General features: G+C 40.7%; 1 protein-coding gene across 1 annotated transcript; it reads right to left on the reverse strand.

Moving 5' to 3' along the window:
- Positions 1,590-12,577, reverse strand: LOC8064682 (histone-lysine N-methyltransferase ASHH3). The gene is made up of 13 exons (XM_002462120.2): positions 11,981-12,577; positions 11,779-11,867; positions 11,308-11,422; positions 10,570-10,672; positions 10,074-10,173; positions 8,693-8,771; positions 8,391-8,562; positions 8,227-8,307; positions 7,906-8,088; positions 7,542-7,593; positions 7,391-7,456; positions 2,959-2,991; positions 1,590-2,236 (listed from the first exon to the last, which is right to left on the reverse strand). Exons 2-12 carry the CDS (start codon positions 11,827-11,829, stop codon positions 2,968-2,970), a joined length of 1,026 nt encoding a protein of 341 aa, XP_002462165.1. The 5' UTR covers positions 11,830-11,867; positions 11,981-12,577; the 3' UTR covers positions 1,590-2,236; positions 2,959-2,967.

Consider the following 14,734-nt stretch of genomic DNA (forward strand, 5'->3'; position numbering starts at 1 on the left):
TGTAGCTTTTGAATGACAATAGTATCACAATATGAAATAATTGTGTTATAAAAGTGCTTTATATAGAAAGACTTTGTAATGATCAATTTTTTTCCATGACTAGTATATTATAAATATAAATTACTAGTCAAAATATGATCTTAAAAGACCATATAAAGTGGATCCGCATAAGAGGAATGCATTTATTTGACTATAGCAACCATGCGTAATGACCAAAGAAAATATTATTTTCAGAGAAAAATCAAAATGAAATGCCCTGCCCATCTATGCTCCTAAATAACATGATAGAACAACTTCTCTCATTTTATAGCATTTAATTAAGGTAAAGATTTGAAATATAGCAAATAACTGCACTCTTGATTTTTTTGGATGGGTGCACTTAGGGATGAAAACGGTTCAGATACGGACGGATATCCCCGATATCATATTGGTTTTTATATTTCGGGTGGGATTCAGATTCGAATCCGGATAATGTCAATCATGTCAGATAAAATATGATTGGATGTCGATATCATAAATATACGATTTAAGTATTGGGATACGGATACGATATCAGATGTTGAATATTCGGACTTGGATACGGATAGATCTGCCGTACCGTTTTTATCCCTAGTCCCCTAGAAGGAAGATGATAATGGAGGGGGGGGGGGGGGGTTGTGGTTGTGGGCCACCACATACTTGGCTTTGGAAGGATCCATCTCCATCCGCGGGGAAATTAAAATGGACCGGCCCTCCAGCACCACGCCTGTGGGCCCGCAAAAGGCGGCCGTTGTTTGCCTTTCCCCACGCGGCGCCTGTACACACCCGGCCCTACCTCTTCTCTCGGCCGGGGGCCCACTGGGCCACCCTAAGCTCTACGTACGTGCTTCTAGCTCTCGACTAGATCTGGTCTCTCTCTCATTCATCATAATCATAGCCGTACCGTACGTACGTTCGTACGCCGGGTTCGACATTTTCTTGCAATTTTTTTCTGTGTTTTGTTCGTATCCTAGAGAGAGAGAGAGAGAGAGAGAGAGAGAGAGAGAGAGAGAGAGGACGTCGTGACCGTGAGTTGCAGGCGGTTGAATGAATGAATGAAACAAATGAGGTCTCAGATGTTGCTGTGGCGCATGCAGGAGACCACGGTGGTCACAGCATCAGACGGCCCGGGAGGGAGGGAAGCGAGCGCCATGCTTGTTTGTCGAGGCAGCAAGCACCGCCGCAGCACAAAAGCCGCGGGACACGCCCGGGTGCAGGCGCAGCACCCACCGTCCCACCACCCAAACCGTCTCATATGCATATGCATCCGCCCCTGATTGCAAGCATTGCTCCCAATCACCAATGCCAATGCCAATGCCAATGCCAGCAGCTACCTAATACTTGCTGTCCCTAGTCTCTACTCCCTGCCATGGCACGCACAGACTACCAGTGTAACCGTCTGCATTGGAGTGATGGGAGGAGGAGACATGCCGCCGGCATCTCTATTTGTAATATAAATAAATTCTGCTTCAATTCAAGGAAACATTTTCCCTACCCCCACGGTAATGGTAAAGCTTCACCATTTCTCTAGCACCAGTAAAACATATTTCTTTCGAGAACAAACACCAGACTAATGGATGAACTGCTGTCTTTCATTACCAAAAAAGTAACACCTTCAGTGAAATTAGCATTCCATAATACAGAATACAAACAAGGAGACGTTATTGCCTACAGACAAACTCAAGTTACAGGAGGGGGATTGTACAACTGTCTTGTAGTACACTGCAGCCGTTTTTTGGCCTATATCTCCTCGATCAGTCCTCATGCATGCATGCGTCGATCAACAAACCTGCGGCTTCCCAGGAGACAAATGACAAATCACTTCGATCATGCCGCCTCATGTTTCCTCAGGGCATTGCAACAGCAGCAGGCACAACCAACATTCCTATTAGCAGTCACGACACATAATCTGCTCTCAAGTACACTTTCACACAACACGACACGACAGCGCTGAGATACACTACACTCAGCAAGACTTTATTTTGTTTCTAAGCGTCACAGGATGCGCAATGAACAATGCAATTGGCGGTGGGGTGGCATGCCGGTCCAGCTGGAAGCAGCAGTTACAGTTTATATATGATGCCCAGGGGCATACATGAATGCCACGACAGTTCAGGGTTGCAGTAGACTCCAAATGAGAGAAAACTGGCCATCTGTTTGTCTATGCTGCGATCGCCAACTCCCAAGTAGGCTGGTGGTGCAGCAAACCATGACAATCCTGTGAAAGAAAAAAGAACCAACTCCAATCAGTCACGGCTCAAAGAGCAGTGGCTAACAAACATGTGATGCAGACTGAGGCTGCAGCTTGTCTAAAGCAGCACTACTGCAAGGTAGGAGGCATATAGTTTATTTTTCCATATTTTTTCCCAAAAAAAAATGGAAATGGCTGTGGTTTACCATCCATCTATACCTAACATTAATTAAAAAAGCAAAAATTGCTTTCTCCAAATTTTTGGTCCACTGCACTCTACCTGTCCATGTGTTCGTCCACCCTTCGGAGCATAAGAGTCCTAGCCAGTTTTAGTAGTAATATATATGATGAATTAGAGATCAAAGTGCTAATAGGTTTATTGTCCCATCCGTAACCCAAACTCATGACCCATACTCATGCAAGTTAGAATAGCACATGTCCAACCACGGTACAGAGTCTGATTACAAAACACGTTAGAACAGATGATGCTGAAGCAAAAAAAAAGAAAAAAAAAAGAAAAAAAAAACAGTCATCCTCTAAAGGTAACTGACCAGATTACATTTGCAAAGATGCACTGCATAATTGGAAGTTGAGACTTAAACCACATCTCATGCCAATATCTCTTGCATGACTATTCCTAGTGTAAGAATACAATATAACTGAACAACAAAGTAAGGATGAGAAAATATCTTTCGCAAACTACATCTGATTACAAAAACAGAATTGTGGTAGTGAACTCTTACAGTTACCTTCAGTTATCAATCTTCATCATCGAAATCAACCTGTAATTATACAATGATAAGTAAGCTTCTAAACATTTCTCTATGCAACTGAAAAGAATTGATTTTCAATTTGTCACAGCCTTGGTTTGACAAAATCATCAGCAGCACAAGAAGAAGAATCAGCATAGCAGATAAATTCCACATGCATTTTCCATGGGTACAGAAGAACAAAAAAAAAGCATATAATTTGCTTATCTAGTCTTCTGAGAAGAAAAGGCACAAAGAGCACAAGTCAATCCCAAGAGAAGTAAAATTGTCTGTTTGCTGGATCAGTTACATTATGGACTTGGTTGGAAGTGAAGATAGGAAGCAAAAGTAGGGAAGGATTTAAAGGATAATTGATGGGACAAAGTAGAGGGTCAAGTCCTTTCCTAGTCCAATGCATTTAAGTACCAACATTCATGCCCTTAATTTCTACTAACTGAATGCTTCATAAATCTTAAGCGTGTATTTAGCTAGAGCACAAGCAACATTTATAGTAATAGTAACTGCAGAAACATGTACAGGCTACAACTCCAACATACTTATGCCTTTGGAAACAGTGTCTAGTAATCTCACAAAAGAACAGAAAAGAACAAATAGAGTAATACTGTATGGTACAGGACATTAGAATAGTTGAAGTAAAATGTTTTGAAGTTAAAACCATTGTTCATTGAGCATCCTCCCTCTATTTTTTTTCTTTCCATCTAACACCTTAGATGTTAGAACCTATGGGGTCTAATAATGCAAACTTTGGATATTACTATAGTCAAATTCACCAAAGTTGGACTTCATCTTCTGCCTTGTGATGTGAAAACCTTTTGTATGGTAATAGTCAAATTCAAATTGTAGTATCTTATCTCCAGATTTTAGAAGTCTTAAGGGAGACTACTAATTTAATGTTATTTACTCCAGCTTCATTAATGAATTTTACAATTTCTTGATCTTTTAGGGTTACAAAAACTGGACAGTGTCAATTTTTTCTTGAAAAACGCAGGAGTGCTGCGCATCATTATATTAAGAAGTGAAAAAAGGGAAAGAACCCATACAACACACCCCAGGCCAGCCAAAAGGCAAGCACACACACTCACACCAACTCACGCCAACTCACACAAAACTCCCCAAAACTCTCTGATCCTTAGCATATAAGGGCGCCCGTGTCTGTTTTAAAGGGCGACCAACAGCAGCACTAGGATCTTAACTTTCTGAATGGGGGGCAGTCAGGAGAGAAATTCCTCGAGCCCCAGCCAACGACCATAGTTTTCGCTCCTCTCCAGCATCGATCAAAGTTCTTGCAATATCAGGGGCTGCTCCATCAGAAACACACCTATTGCAATGAGTCCATACAGTCCATGCTCCAATTATGAGAGAATTGATTCCTTGCATTAGTAAGTCACTAGTAGCACTACTCACTCTATCCCACCAATCTAGAAATGAGAGTTCAGTGGGCTGAGGGGAGAGGGATTGCAGACCAATTTGTGACAGGAAACAGAACCAGAACTCTCTTGTGAAGACACATCCAATGAGGAGATGATCAATGGTTTCAGCTGTTTGGTCACACAAAGGACAGTGCTCAGGATAGGGAGACCGCTGCGAGCTAAACGATCCGCTGTCCAACATCTACTCCAGTAAAAAAATATCTGAAAATTTTGACTTTGCACTGCATACCTTTGACCACTTCTAGCATTTGTTCTTAAATCTTCCAAATTTATGGGATTTTGCAAATGTTTTCCAATACAAAGCTACACATACATCTTGCATGTTTTGAATAATTTAAAAGTAATTGATGTTTGTAGTTTTTCCAATCACTAGAGGGAGTACTTTCTGGAACAGATCAAAATGACCTGAACGGCTGAACAGACATAGACCCAGATGCAATGAGGTTTTAAGTCATGATTTACCATCTGATAAAAAAATCTCATAGTTATAACATTTGTTGCTCATCTCGCTAAACAAATGAACCATCTCCTAAACTTTTCCCAATCCAGTGAGCATCATGTTAGTAATTTCATTCTATAAAAATCTTCCTTTTTATCATGTTTTGCCTCCATGATGGAAAATAGTTGTGTTCAAATTAAGTTTCTCCACACGAAGTACTTAAGGTGTAACAATGGTGTTATTGGGAGATAAAGAAAATACATAAAAAATCAAACCACACGAACCAATGATTTAAAGGCAACATGATGCCTAGTTGCTCGGCGTAATAATGGCACCATGACTGGTGCAACTAGAGCACCTAGATGATCAAAGGCAACATTAATCAGATTAGGCAGAGTGGCATAGTACCACCTGGGCCAGGTAGAATGGAAAGTAGGAGAAAGAAGAGGTGGAGGTGGATGAGGGTGATGGTGATGGTGATGGTGATGGTGATGGTGAAGCAACCAGAGCCAGGACAGGTCGACAAGAAGCAGATGTGTGGCCACTGCTGAGAAGGCTCCATTGATGAATTTTGCCTCCCCTGCCATCCCTGTCTGCTCCATATCAACCCTCCATTATAGATGATTCCACATGCTGCTGGACTCCAACACTTAGCCCCCAAACCTCCTTAGGCATGGCAGTGAGATGAACTAGAAGAAGAGTGGATAGTATCACCTTCAACTCTAGAACTACTTGTTGAAGTTGAAGGTAGCAGTAGGAAGAGAAGCATTGCTCAACAATCAGCCTTGCCCCCATGTTGTAGGGCTCAGCATTCAGCATTGCTCTATGTTTCCTTCATTTGCCTTTTCCAGCAGCAAACCATCTGATCAAAACGGCCTGGTCAATGATACAAGTCAGATGACTTGTTTAGCCAGTTTAGTCAAAGGCACAAACTGGATGGCTAATTGGTGATTATTTGACAATTTGATGGCAATGCTCCATGTGGTAGAATGCCAATATTGCAGGTGCATGAGTATACATGGAGTGATGGAGATGCTTATAACCAGAAAACTATAATATCAAAAGCCTAATAGAGTAAGAATAAAATTGGTGGTGAATCTGATTTAGAAATAAAAATTGGTGGTGAATCTAACTTTTCTTTAGATGGAAGGGTGATTCGAGTAATGAAAGGTAGTGGCACATTGGAAATATGTATTGAATTAAGTGGTAACTTTAATCCCAACCGTCTATCAATACAGCCATTACAGTGACTACCTAGAACATCTATAAATATCTTAACTGGAAACTAACACCTAATGTGTCAACTAACTTGCACTGGAAAGGTAACAATGTAAAAAAAAATAGCTGACATTTTTATAACACATTGGTCAAAACTAGTCATGAAATACAAATACTTACCAATGTTTTCTGGTCGGCTGGTCGATCCTGGTCGACCTGGGACCGACCAGGCGATTAATCGCGATTAATCAGCGACCAGGTCGATTAATCGACCCTGGTCGTCCCCCTGGTCGTCCCTGGTCGTCCAGGCATATCAGCTGGTCGACCTATATATATACCTCTATATATACACTATATTATACACAATAAAGGAAGCATCAAGACTGCATTACTGTAAACCAACATTCCTCTTCATCTTCCACTCTTTTTGATGTAAACCAACATCTCCTTCTTAACTATTTCTGGAGAACTGGGACAACCAACAGCATCTCCATACCCCCCACATATCTGCCCAGTCAAAAAAGCCCAAAAACAGAGCACACAATCTGGTCGTCCATGTCCTAATCGGACGATTAATCGCGATAAGTGGACGACTAATCGGACGACCAGGTTTCTGGTCGACCTGGTCGGGTCGGACCTCCTAATCGAGCACTCCTGACCGACCAGGACGATTAATCGTGATTAATCGCGATTAATCGGACGACCTGAAAACATTGATACTTACAATTGGTCAAGATACCATAACAAACCAATTTTATGCCCAATAAACAGTAAAAGTTCCAGGTAAATATGGATCCTAGAAAAATTTAATTCAACTTCAACACCAGTCTGGATATACAGCTGTTGAAAATATCGAAAGTATGAATAAGATATACACCCATCAAATCCTTACATGAACTCCCTATCCTAAACATGAAATTTAATCTTTCAGGAGCCCTAAACAAGGGATCAGTCATGATCCCAGTCCAATTGGTGGTATCGGCATCCACATTAGTATGATCAGAAGTTGGTACCTACTTACCTAGTACCTTGAATGAACACATGATGTAACAAACAAACCACAACGACAGCCTATCCATGAATGCTCTATTATATAATGCTATGCAGCAAAATCTGAGCATGTTCTCTACTGACCTTGTAAGTAACTCAGAGATGTAAAACTACTAAATTCATGCAAGATCCTCTAAAAGCTATATTAGAATGAACAACAAAAATGTTGACCAATGACCACATTTAACATTAACAACAAAAGCCAAAGCCTGAGCAAGCAATGTCATGGTAACCTTTCAGGATGGAAACCAAAAGCAATAAATGACAATCATACCTCTAAGAAGTGCCATTCTTCTTCTTTCAAATCAAACTTTTCAGTATGGAGATCAATGAACTGCAGCTGAATTTATACAGAGAAAATACAAAATACTCATAAGAAATGATATAATTTATAGAGTGGCAAAGTAATCTGTTAATAAACTTACAGTATGCATTTTAGTTTCTTGATCAAAGTCAACTATCCAACATCCAACATACCTGAAGGAATAATATTGGGAAAGACACGGTAAAAATCCACAAAAAAAGTACAATGACAAGAGGACATCGATAAACTTCCTCAATCAGATAGGCACTGAAACATGATAAAAAGCATATGCATATACTCAAAGACAATGAATAATCATGAAAACACTGAAGGAAGGTGAAATGTATTCTTAGGAAGTCCTCAAAGCTAGTCCCCTTTTTACATTAACAGTGAGTACATTAACCAAGTTGAGGGGTAATGTTGCAAAATCGTAAAGCTTAAATATAACTAACAGAGTGAAAAAGATTGTGATTATCGAGGCCTACATTCTTTGCTGTGGATGCCACAGACGAAGAAACTGCTGTATGCAATTCTCACAGTTTGTTTTCCTCTTTTTCTTCTTGGCATGATGATTCTGTGAGCTTCCTGAATACTTCGCCGTGCCTAGCATTTTTCTGCACTTCGAAGATCCACAATGACAAACTTGAGCTGCTCCAAACTGGACAAATCTGTACATTATGCTAGGACATCAAAGACAGCAGACAGTTCCACATGCACCAAACTAAAGATCCAAATGGGTGAAACAACTTTGTCAAAATTTAAAAGGATTGCAAAGATAGGATCAGTGAGGAATTGGATGGACATACTTATAGTCATAGGTCAGCTCCTCCCCTATCTTTATGTCACGAAGTGCGAAAATCCCAACCCTGGTCTCTCCATCAACAGTCCTGAAATAACATGATGCTAGTGTCATGTATCATGTTCATCAATGGAGATCATGGAAATAGAGCATGTATAGAGTATAACTAACCATTTCTGCATCTTTGTGTTTGGTTCACAACTATGGTTTATAAATCGGGACAGGTTTCCCTTGTTTGTTGCATCGATGACCATATTACTACTGACCTCACAAAGGTAGAAGTCAGTGTCATTCAGCCTTTTCATTGTCCATAGCCTATTCTCACATGCTCTGTCATCAATAACTAAAAGCATTTGCACGAGATATGGATGTCAGTTTGATTGTTTAGCATCCAATGGAAGAAATACATCACAATATATATGCCTCCAGGCAATTTATTTACTTGCTCATAGTACATTTAAACAAAACCATACCTTCTCCAACATACTCAATAACAAATTCTCCTTTCTTTATTTCATCTTCAGCAACCAATCCATGACCACATTTCTCTGTCTGGAATAAAATAATTGCCTTTCAGGAACTAACAAAATGTGACATCCTTCATTTAACAAGTAGTCCTATTAAGAAGACAACAAAAGGCATCGTACAGAAAAAGCAACAACATAATGAAAAATATTATTGCTGAATGATATATAACAAATAGTAAAGCTATTATAATCAAACTATTAAATTAAATTTTACTACAATATAATTACAACAATTGTCCAAAAAAAATGCAACCAGTCATGGGTATGATTGGTAGCTTGCAGTAGTCTCGCCTCCATTAGGCCTTATGCAATGCAAATTGAACCAGCATAAACATATGTAATGTGTTTGTGTTGGTTTGCTACAACAAGCTGTGTTTAGTAAGACTATGTTTGGTTGCTTACACTGTGTTGCTAACAAGGAAATCTTCATGATCATTTGTGTTTTAAGCAGGAGTGCATCAGAAACATGGTAGTCAGAGACCGAAACCAGGCATTCAAATTCAATAATCAGAACATTAAATTTAGCTTTTAGGATTATTACAAAAGTCACCTATGCCGATGCACTGGGCCTAGAAGGCAAATCATGACTTGCAATCAATATGGTTTTGGGTTGAATTGGTCAGTGCATGCAGCTCAATATGTTATCAGGGCAGAGGTGTCGAGTTAGATTCCTAGCTGATTGTGCTCAGTCCTATTCCAACATTTGAGGCTTGAGAGAGCAAACAGGTGACGTGAGGGGGAGTGTTGAAATATAAGTCAATTGTCCACCCTCGTCAGCTTTTTGGGTGCAACTGTTTGGAATAGTTATTTCTTTTACCACATTTAGTAGTGGGTACTCTCCAGATGCTTGAGTTGTTGGTGTATGCAAGTCAATAGTGTCAAATTCTTAACTATCCCCAAAAACTAGCTTGAAGAAAATTTATGGGAAATAGATTATGCCTATTGACAGGTAGGCTTTGTCAGGGTAGTAGAATCTGGTTAAGATACACCATATTATTTCTGACATCATAAATTACAGAGCATCTTTTTATTTAGTAGCAATATTTTCTAATCGTGTTTTACTGTGCTATCATTACATTAACAGATAGAGTAATCAACAATCACCTTTTAGCACATAGAGCATCCCACTTAACACAGGAAATAGAGATTTTCTACAGAAGGTCCAACACAGTAAAGATCTAAAGATAGGCTATATTAATATAACATTCATTGCACTGTACCACCAGCAAATGCATTGAGTGCTCACATCATTTGTCCCTGATTAATGATCCCTTTTGAATTAAATAATTATGAAAAACTTGAATCAATCTCACAGCAACGATCTTACCTTAATCAATTTGGTTTTCTTAAGAGGTCTGTGCTGGAATGATTTATTGGTGCACGCGTTATCACATTCACATTGTGATGAACAGCAAGAGAAGAGCATGCTGCATCAGCAAAGTTTCAGAATGTAAGAATACCTCAATAATGATAAAACACACAGTTCTAGTAACTCAATAGCTTACAGATTCACATGTTTTTTGTATCCAGTTTTTATAAATAAATAAATATAGAATAACAAGAACTGATTACAGAATTAAGCAGTATCAATGCTCTAGTGTATGTTACAAGTTTTTTGTGTGTCCACAAACGAATATCATACTGAATTGATGAACAAAGAAAAGGTGAAAGATACATAGCAAGAGATCTGAAATAGAATACTTCTAAGATAGTACCCTTTTACAAGAGATACAAGCATGGACTTCATAAAAACTTGACAGTTTAGGATGGATCGTATAAAGCCAGTAAATATTTTGCCACAGAGGGAGGCAGAGAAAGCTTACCCACAATGGCAGTCTCTGCCACACACAACTGATGAACCAGGAGAAGGCTTACAGCGACAAGAAATGCCATAATCTTCAACGCGTCTCTTAGTGCAATATACATCTTATAGTAGAATTAAGGACAATAAAAATGTGGACATGTCCATAAAAAGGCACATATTCAAATTCACCAAAGTAGAGTAATATTTCCATTCGACTTTTTAACTCAGAAGCTAGAAAAAATAATTTGACTCCACCCGCAACAAGAAAAAAAGAACCATATAACATCAAGACACATCCCTGAGGTAATCACAATACTGTATTACTAGTTTCCTTCCTGCACTGGTTTCTACTTCAGACAAGGATTATGTAATGTAGTCAAGTTACAGGATCTGTTGGATGAAACACTACCTCGACTGATAAAAAAGAGGCATAGAATAGAACATGTCAGTATATGGTACTTTGATGACAGATAGTAGGAACTAAATGATGCAAATGTGCAAATAAATTATCTTGAGAACAACAATACTCCTATGTAGTCAAGTTACAGGATCTGTTAGATGAAACACTAACTCGACTGATAAAAAAGGGGCATAGAATAGAAAGTTTGAATATGTTGAGCAAGAACATGTTAGAATATGGTAACTTTGATGACAGATAGTAGGAATTAAATGAGGCAAATGTGCAAATAAATTATCTTGAGAAAAACAATACTCCTATATTACAGCAAAGGTTCAAAATGCTAGTTGATAAGGATACTCCGCTTGATTGGTTCGTAGCGGCCTAACACGTTCAATTGTTTCAAAAAGGGCCGCGGATCAAAATCTGCAGGTTCTATCTTGCTGATCAGTTGCTCAAAAACATTCTCGGTTTGCTGCGGCACAAAAGTATAAAGATAGGCAAGTGAGAGATATTCTCAAGCAGGAGCACAAGTAACTTAGTAGAACGGAGGGTCTTAAGGCAATGATAGTAACATCCACCCCTGGATGGCCATTCTCCCTAGGAAGAAAAGAACATTCAAGTTCAAGCAGTGGGTGCATTACGAGCGTCAGGAGCATGTACAGAATAGATTTCTGTGACTGATGCACCACTGGCCAAAATTTCATGTACAGAGTAAATTTTACCTTTGTATGATCTATATTTGCCCCAAAAATAAATACAAGGGAAAAAAATACAGCAGCGACAATCGACAGCAAATTTCTGTGGACAAAGAACTGCAAGCACACTCACCTCTGTCAGATTGACCCCGGGCGCCGAGGAAGACGAGTTCACGCGGACCATGGACAGATGGATAGGGACGGGGATAAATTCACAATAATCTGAGACGGAGGGAGAGATTTGGGTTTTGAATAAGAGCGAAAAAACAACAGCTGCTGAATCAAATCCACCGCCGAATTGAGGCAAGAGAGGCCAAGTTAGGGTTTCCTCTCACCAATCCACCAGGAAGAGGTAGAGGAGCGGCGGCGCGGGGCGGGGCGGCGAGCGGAGAGTGACGCTGCCAGAAGCGGACCGACCTATAAGGCGAGCTCGGGAAGCCGCCCTAGGTCCCCTCCGGCGAGCACCACCAGTACCCCTGTTCTCCGGCCGGCGACGGCGTCCGTCGAAGTGTAGGTCCGATGCGGCGGCGATGACGGGAGGTTGAAGAAGCCAAGAAGGTGCCGCTCTGCTGTGCTGGGCCGTCACGCTGCCTTCACTGCCGAGAGAGATAAAGAGGGCGGCGCTGCTCTGGGTCGGCTGCCTGAAGCTGGGGAGGGGAGGGGAGGAGAGCCCGCCTGGAATTGCTGATGCCGCCGGGGCCCTGCTAGTTTTGGCAAGCTTTAATTGGTTCCTACACTTGAATTTGTAGCTCCGGGGATGAGGAAATCGAATCAATGCGAGAGGAGGTGAAAAGGGGGCAAGCGGGAGAAATGGCTCTGCGACTCGGCAGAAGCAGCGGCGGAGATGCTCGGAGCGGGGCTCGCCGGCGGCAAGTCAGCGGGGAAGCTGGAACTGCAGAGATTAGACAAGCGAAGCGGCAAGACAAGCAAAGCAAAACAAAAGGGGGTCCGACAGAGCTGGAGAGGGAGGGAGGAGTCTAGCTTTGACTGACACGTGGGGCCGCGGCGTATTGGGCCAATTTGTTGCTGTCTATGGGCGATGGGCCCGATAATTTCAACGTAGCAGTCATAACACGGCCCGTGCCTGTTTCTTATTAGATTAGTTGAGAAAGAAAAAAAATCCTTTTTCATACTCTAAATTTTCACACTAGTTTCCCTCATTTATAAAAGCCGATTTTGAACCTCTTCAACTTTTAGGGCTGTGCATGGATGTTGTAGTATTTATTTAAAACCATAGTATCAAGAAACTACAATTTCAAAATCTATAGATATGCAAAATCATGGTTTACAAAAAGAGATATGTAGTGGAGTTTATATAACTATAAAAATACTACGGTTTTAGGAATACTATGGTTTTCAAAATAATTCCCTTTTTTCTAGCTTATGGCATACGACATCATAGCCAAAAGAGAATCAACGTTCCGCCATCGAGCATGTAAAAAGATAATGTGTTGGCCCACACAGCTCCATCGGGTGACCGTTCGCCATTTAGTGGAGCCGTGTGCCTATATTAGAATTTTTAAATATTTTATGGAGTCTTTTTTATGTTTATTTGTTTACTAGATCAAAGTGATTAGTACTAGAGACAATCCTAATAGGAGCTATAAACGTAGGATAATCACTTCAAAGCAAGCTTCTAAAGCAATTCTAATAGTAATAATTAACACTACTACTAGAGTGCACAAACTAATAGAGGCAAGCTACTCAACTGATCGAGTTATATAAGGCCTTGTTTAGATACACCCAAAAACCCAAAACTTTACAAGATTCCCCATCACATCGAATCTTGCGGCACATGCATGAAGTATTAAATATAGATAAAAATAAAAACTAATTACACAGTTTGTCTGTAAATCGCGAGACGAATCTTTTAAGCCTAGTTACTTCATGATTGGACAATGTTTGTCAAATAAAAACGAAAGTGCTACAGTGTCAAAATCCAAAAAGTTTTTGCATCTAAACAAGCCCTAAGTAAAGCAACTAATCGTGCTACACTACTGGACTAGATGAGCTACTATTTGTAACTACACATGCACAAAAGGCAAAATTTGGTGAAGTCATGGGACTGAGAAACTGCGTGTGTTCCCATGGGTCATCGGCGCGTATGATGCTCATGTGTCGTTGCGTCCGATGCATGCGACGTTTCTCAGGGTTTCACAAAGAGTATGCATCAGACGTTGGTTGTGTTCGATGACCACTCGTCTGATGTGTCTAGTGAGAGGTTGGCACGTCCAGTGTGTGGCACCTAGGGCGTCTGACACCTTCAGCTCTAATGTTTAAGTGACCGTTGGAAATCAACGACTCTCGTTTAACTAAGGACACGTGGCAGCAATCGAGAGTTGCTAGCAGAGTAACGTCAGACACTGATGCTCATCCAATGCCTATGCAACGAAGCGTGCGACGCCCCCGATAGAGGCTGTTTCCAGAGCCTAATGTCTATTTGTTTGGGAGGTTTATAAATAGGTGTTGGCTGGCTTGGGCTCACTCCCTTCGCACTTTGGCATATTTGATATCCTAGTGAGTCTAAGCAAACACCTTCCACTCATCTGCTTTATAGATTCACCATTTTTGTGAGATTAGAAGTGATTCTAAGTGCATTTGCATGAGTGATTTCATTTAGTGGCACTTGAGGATCGTTGTGGCTATGGAGTTCTTGTTATTCTTGGTGGTTGCTGCCACCAAGATGGCTTGGAGCAGCGGTAGAGTTGTGGCAAGAGTTGGTGACTATTCTTGGCCACCTCCGGTGTTCTCTGTGAGGGTTGTTGTGCCTTCCCCAGAGGAGCGCCAAAAGGCAACTCTAATAAATTGCTCATGTCATTGAGCTACCTCACTTGTGGGTAGGTTCTTTTGTAGGGTCGAGATGGCAGACTAGAGGGGGGTGAACAGTCTTTTATAAAACTTATCGCGCCAGCTAACCGAAACAAATGTGGAATTAAAACTATCGGTCTAGCCAAGACTACACCCCTATATCTAAGTTCTCTAGCACCTTGTAAAAGATCCTAAACAAGCAAACAAGGTGCTACCTTAGCAAGAGCTCACCTAACCAATTCTAGGAGCAAGGTCACACAAACCTATGCCACTAGTACTTT

Source organism: Sorghum bicolor, chromosome 2 (assembly GCF_000003195.3).
Source record: "Sorghum bicolor cultivar BTx623 chromosome 2, Sorghum_bicolor_NCBIv3, whole genome shotgun sequence".
Lineage (NCBI taxonomy): Eukaryota > Viridiplantae > Streptophyta > Magnoliopsida > Poales > Poaceae > Sorghum > Sorghum bicolor.

Coding starts and splice junctions, on each gene's coding strand:
- LOC8064682 (XM_002462120.2), bottom strand. CDS start 11,829: ATGGTCCGCGTGAACTCGTCTTCCTCGGCGCCCGGGGTCAATCTGACA. Junction 10,174..10,569: donor GGCAGAGACTGCCATTGTGG/GTAAGCTTTCTC, acceptor TTGCTGATGCAG/CATGCTCTTCTCTTGCTGTT. Junction 8,563..8,692: donor TATTGAGTATGTTGGAGAAG/GTATGGTTTTGT, acceptor AAATGCTTTTAG/TTATTGATGACAGAGCATGT.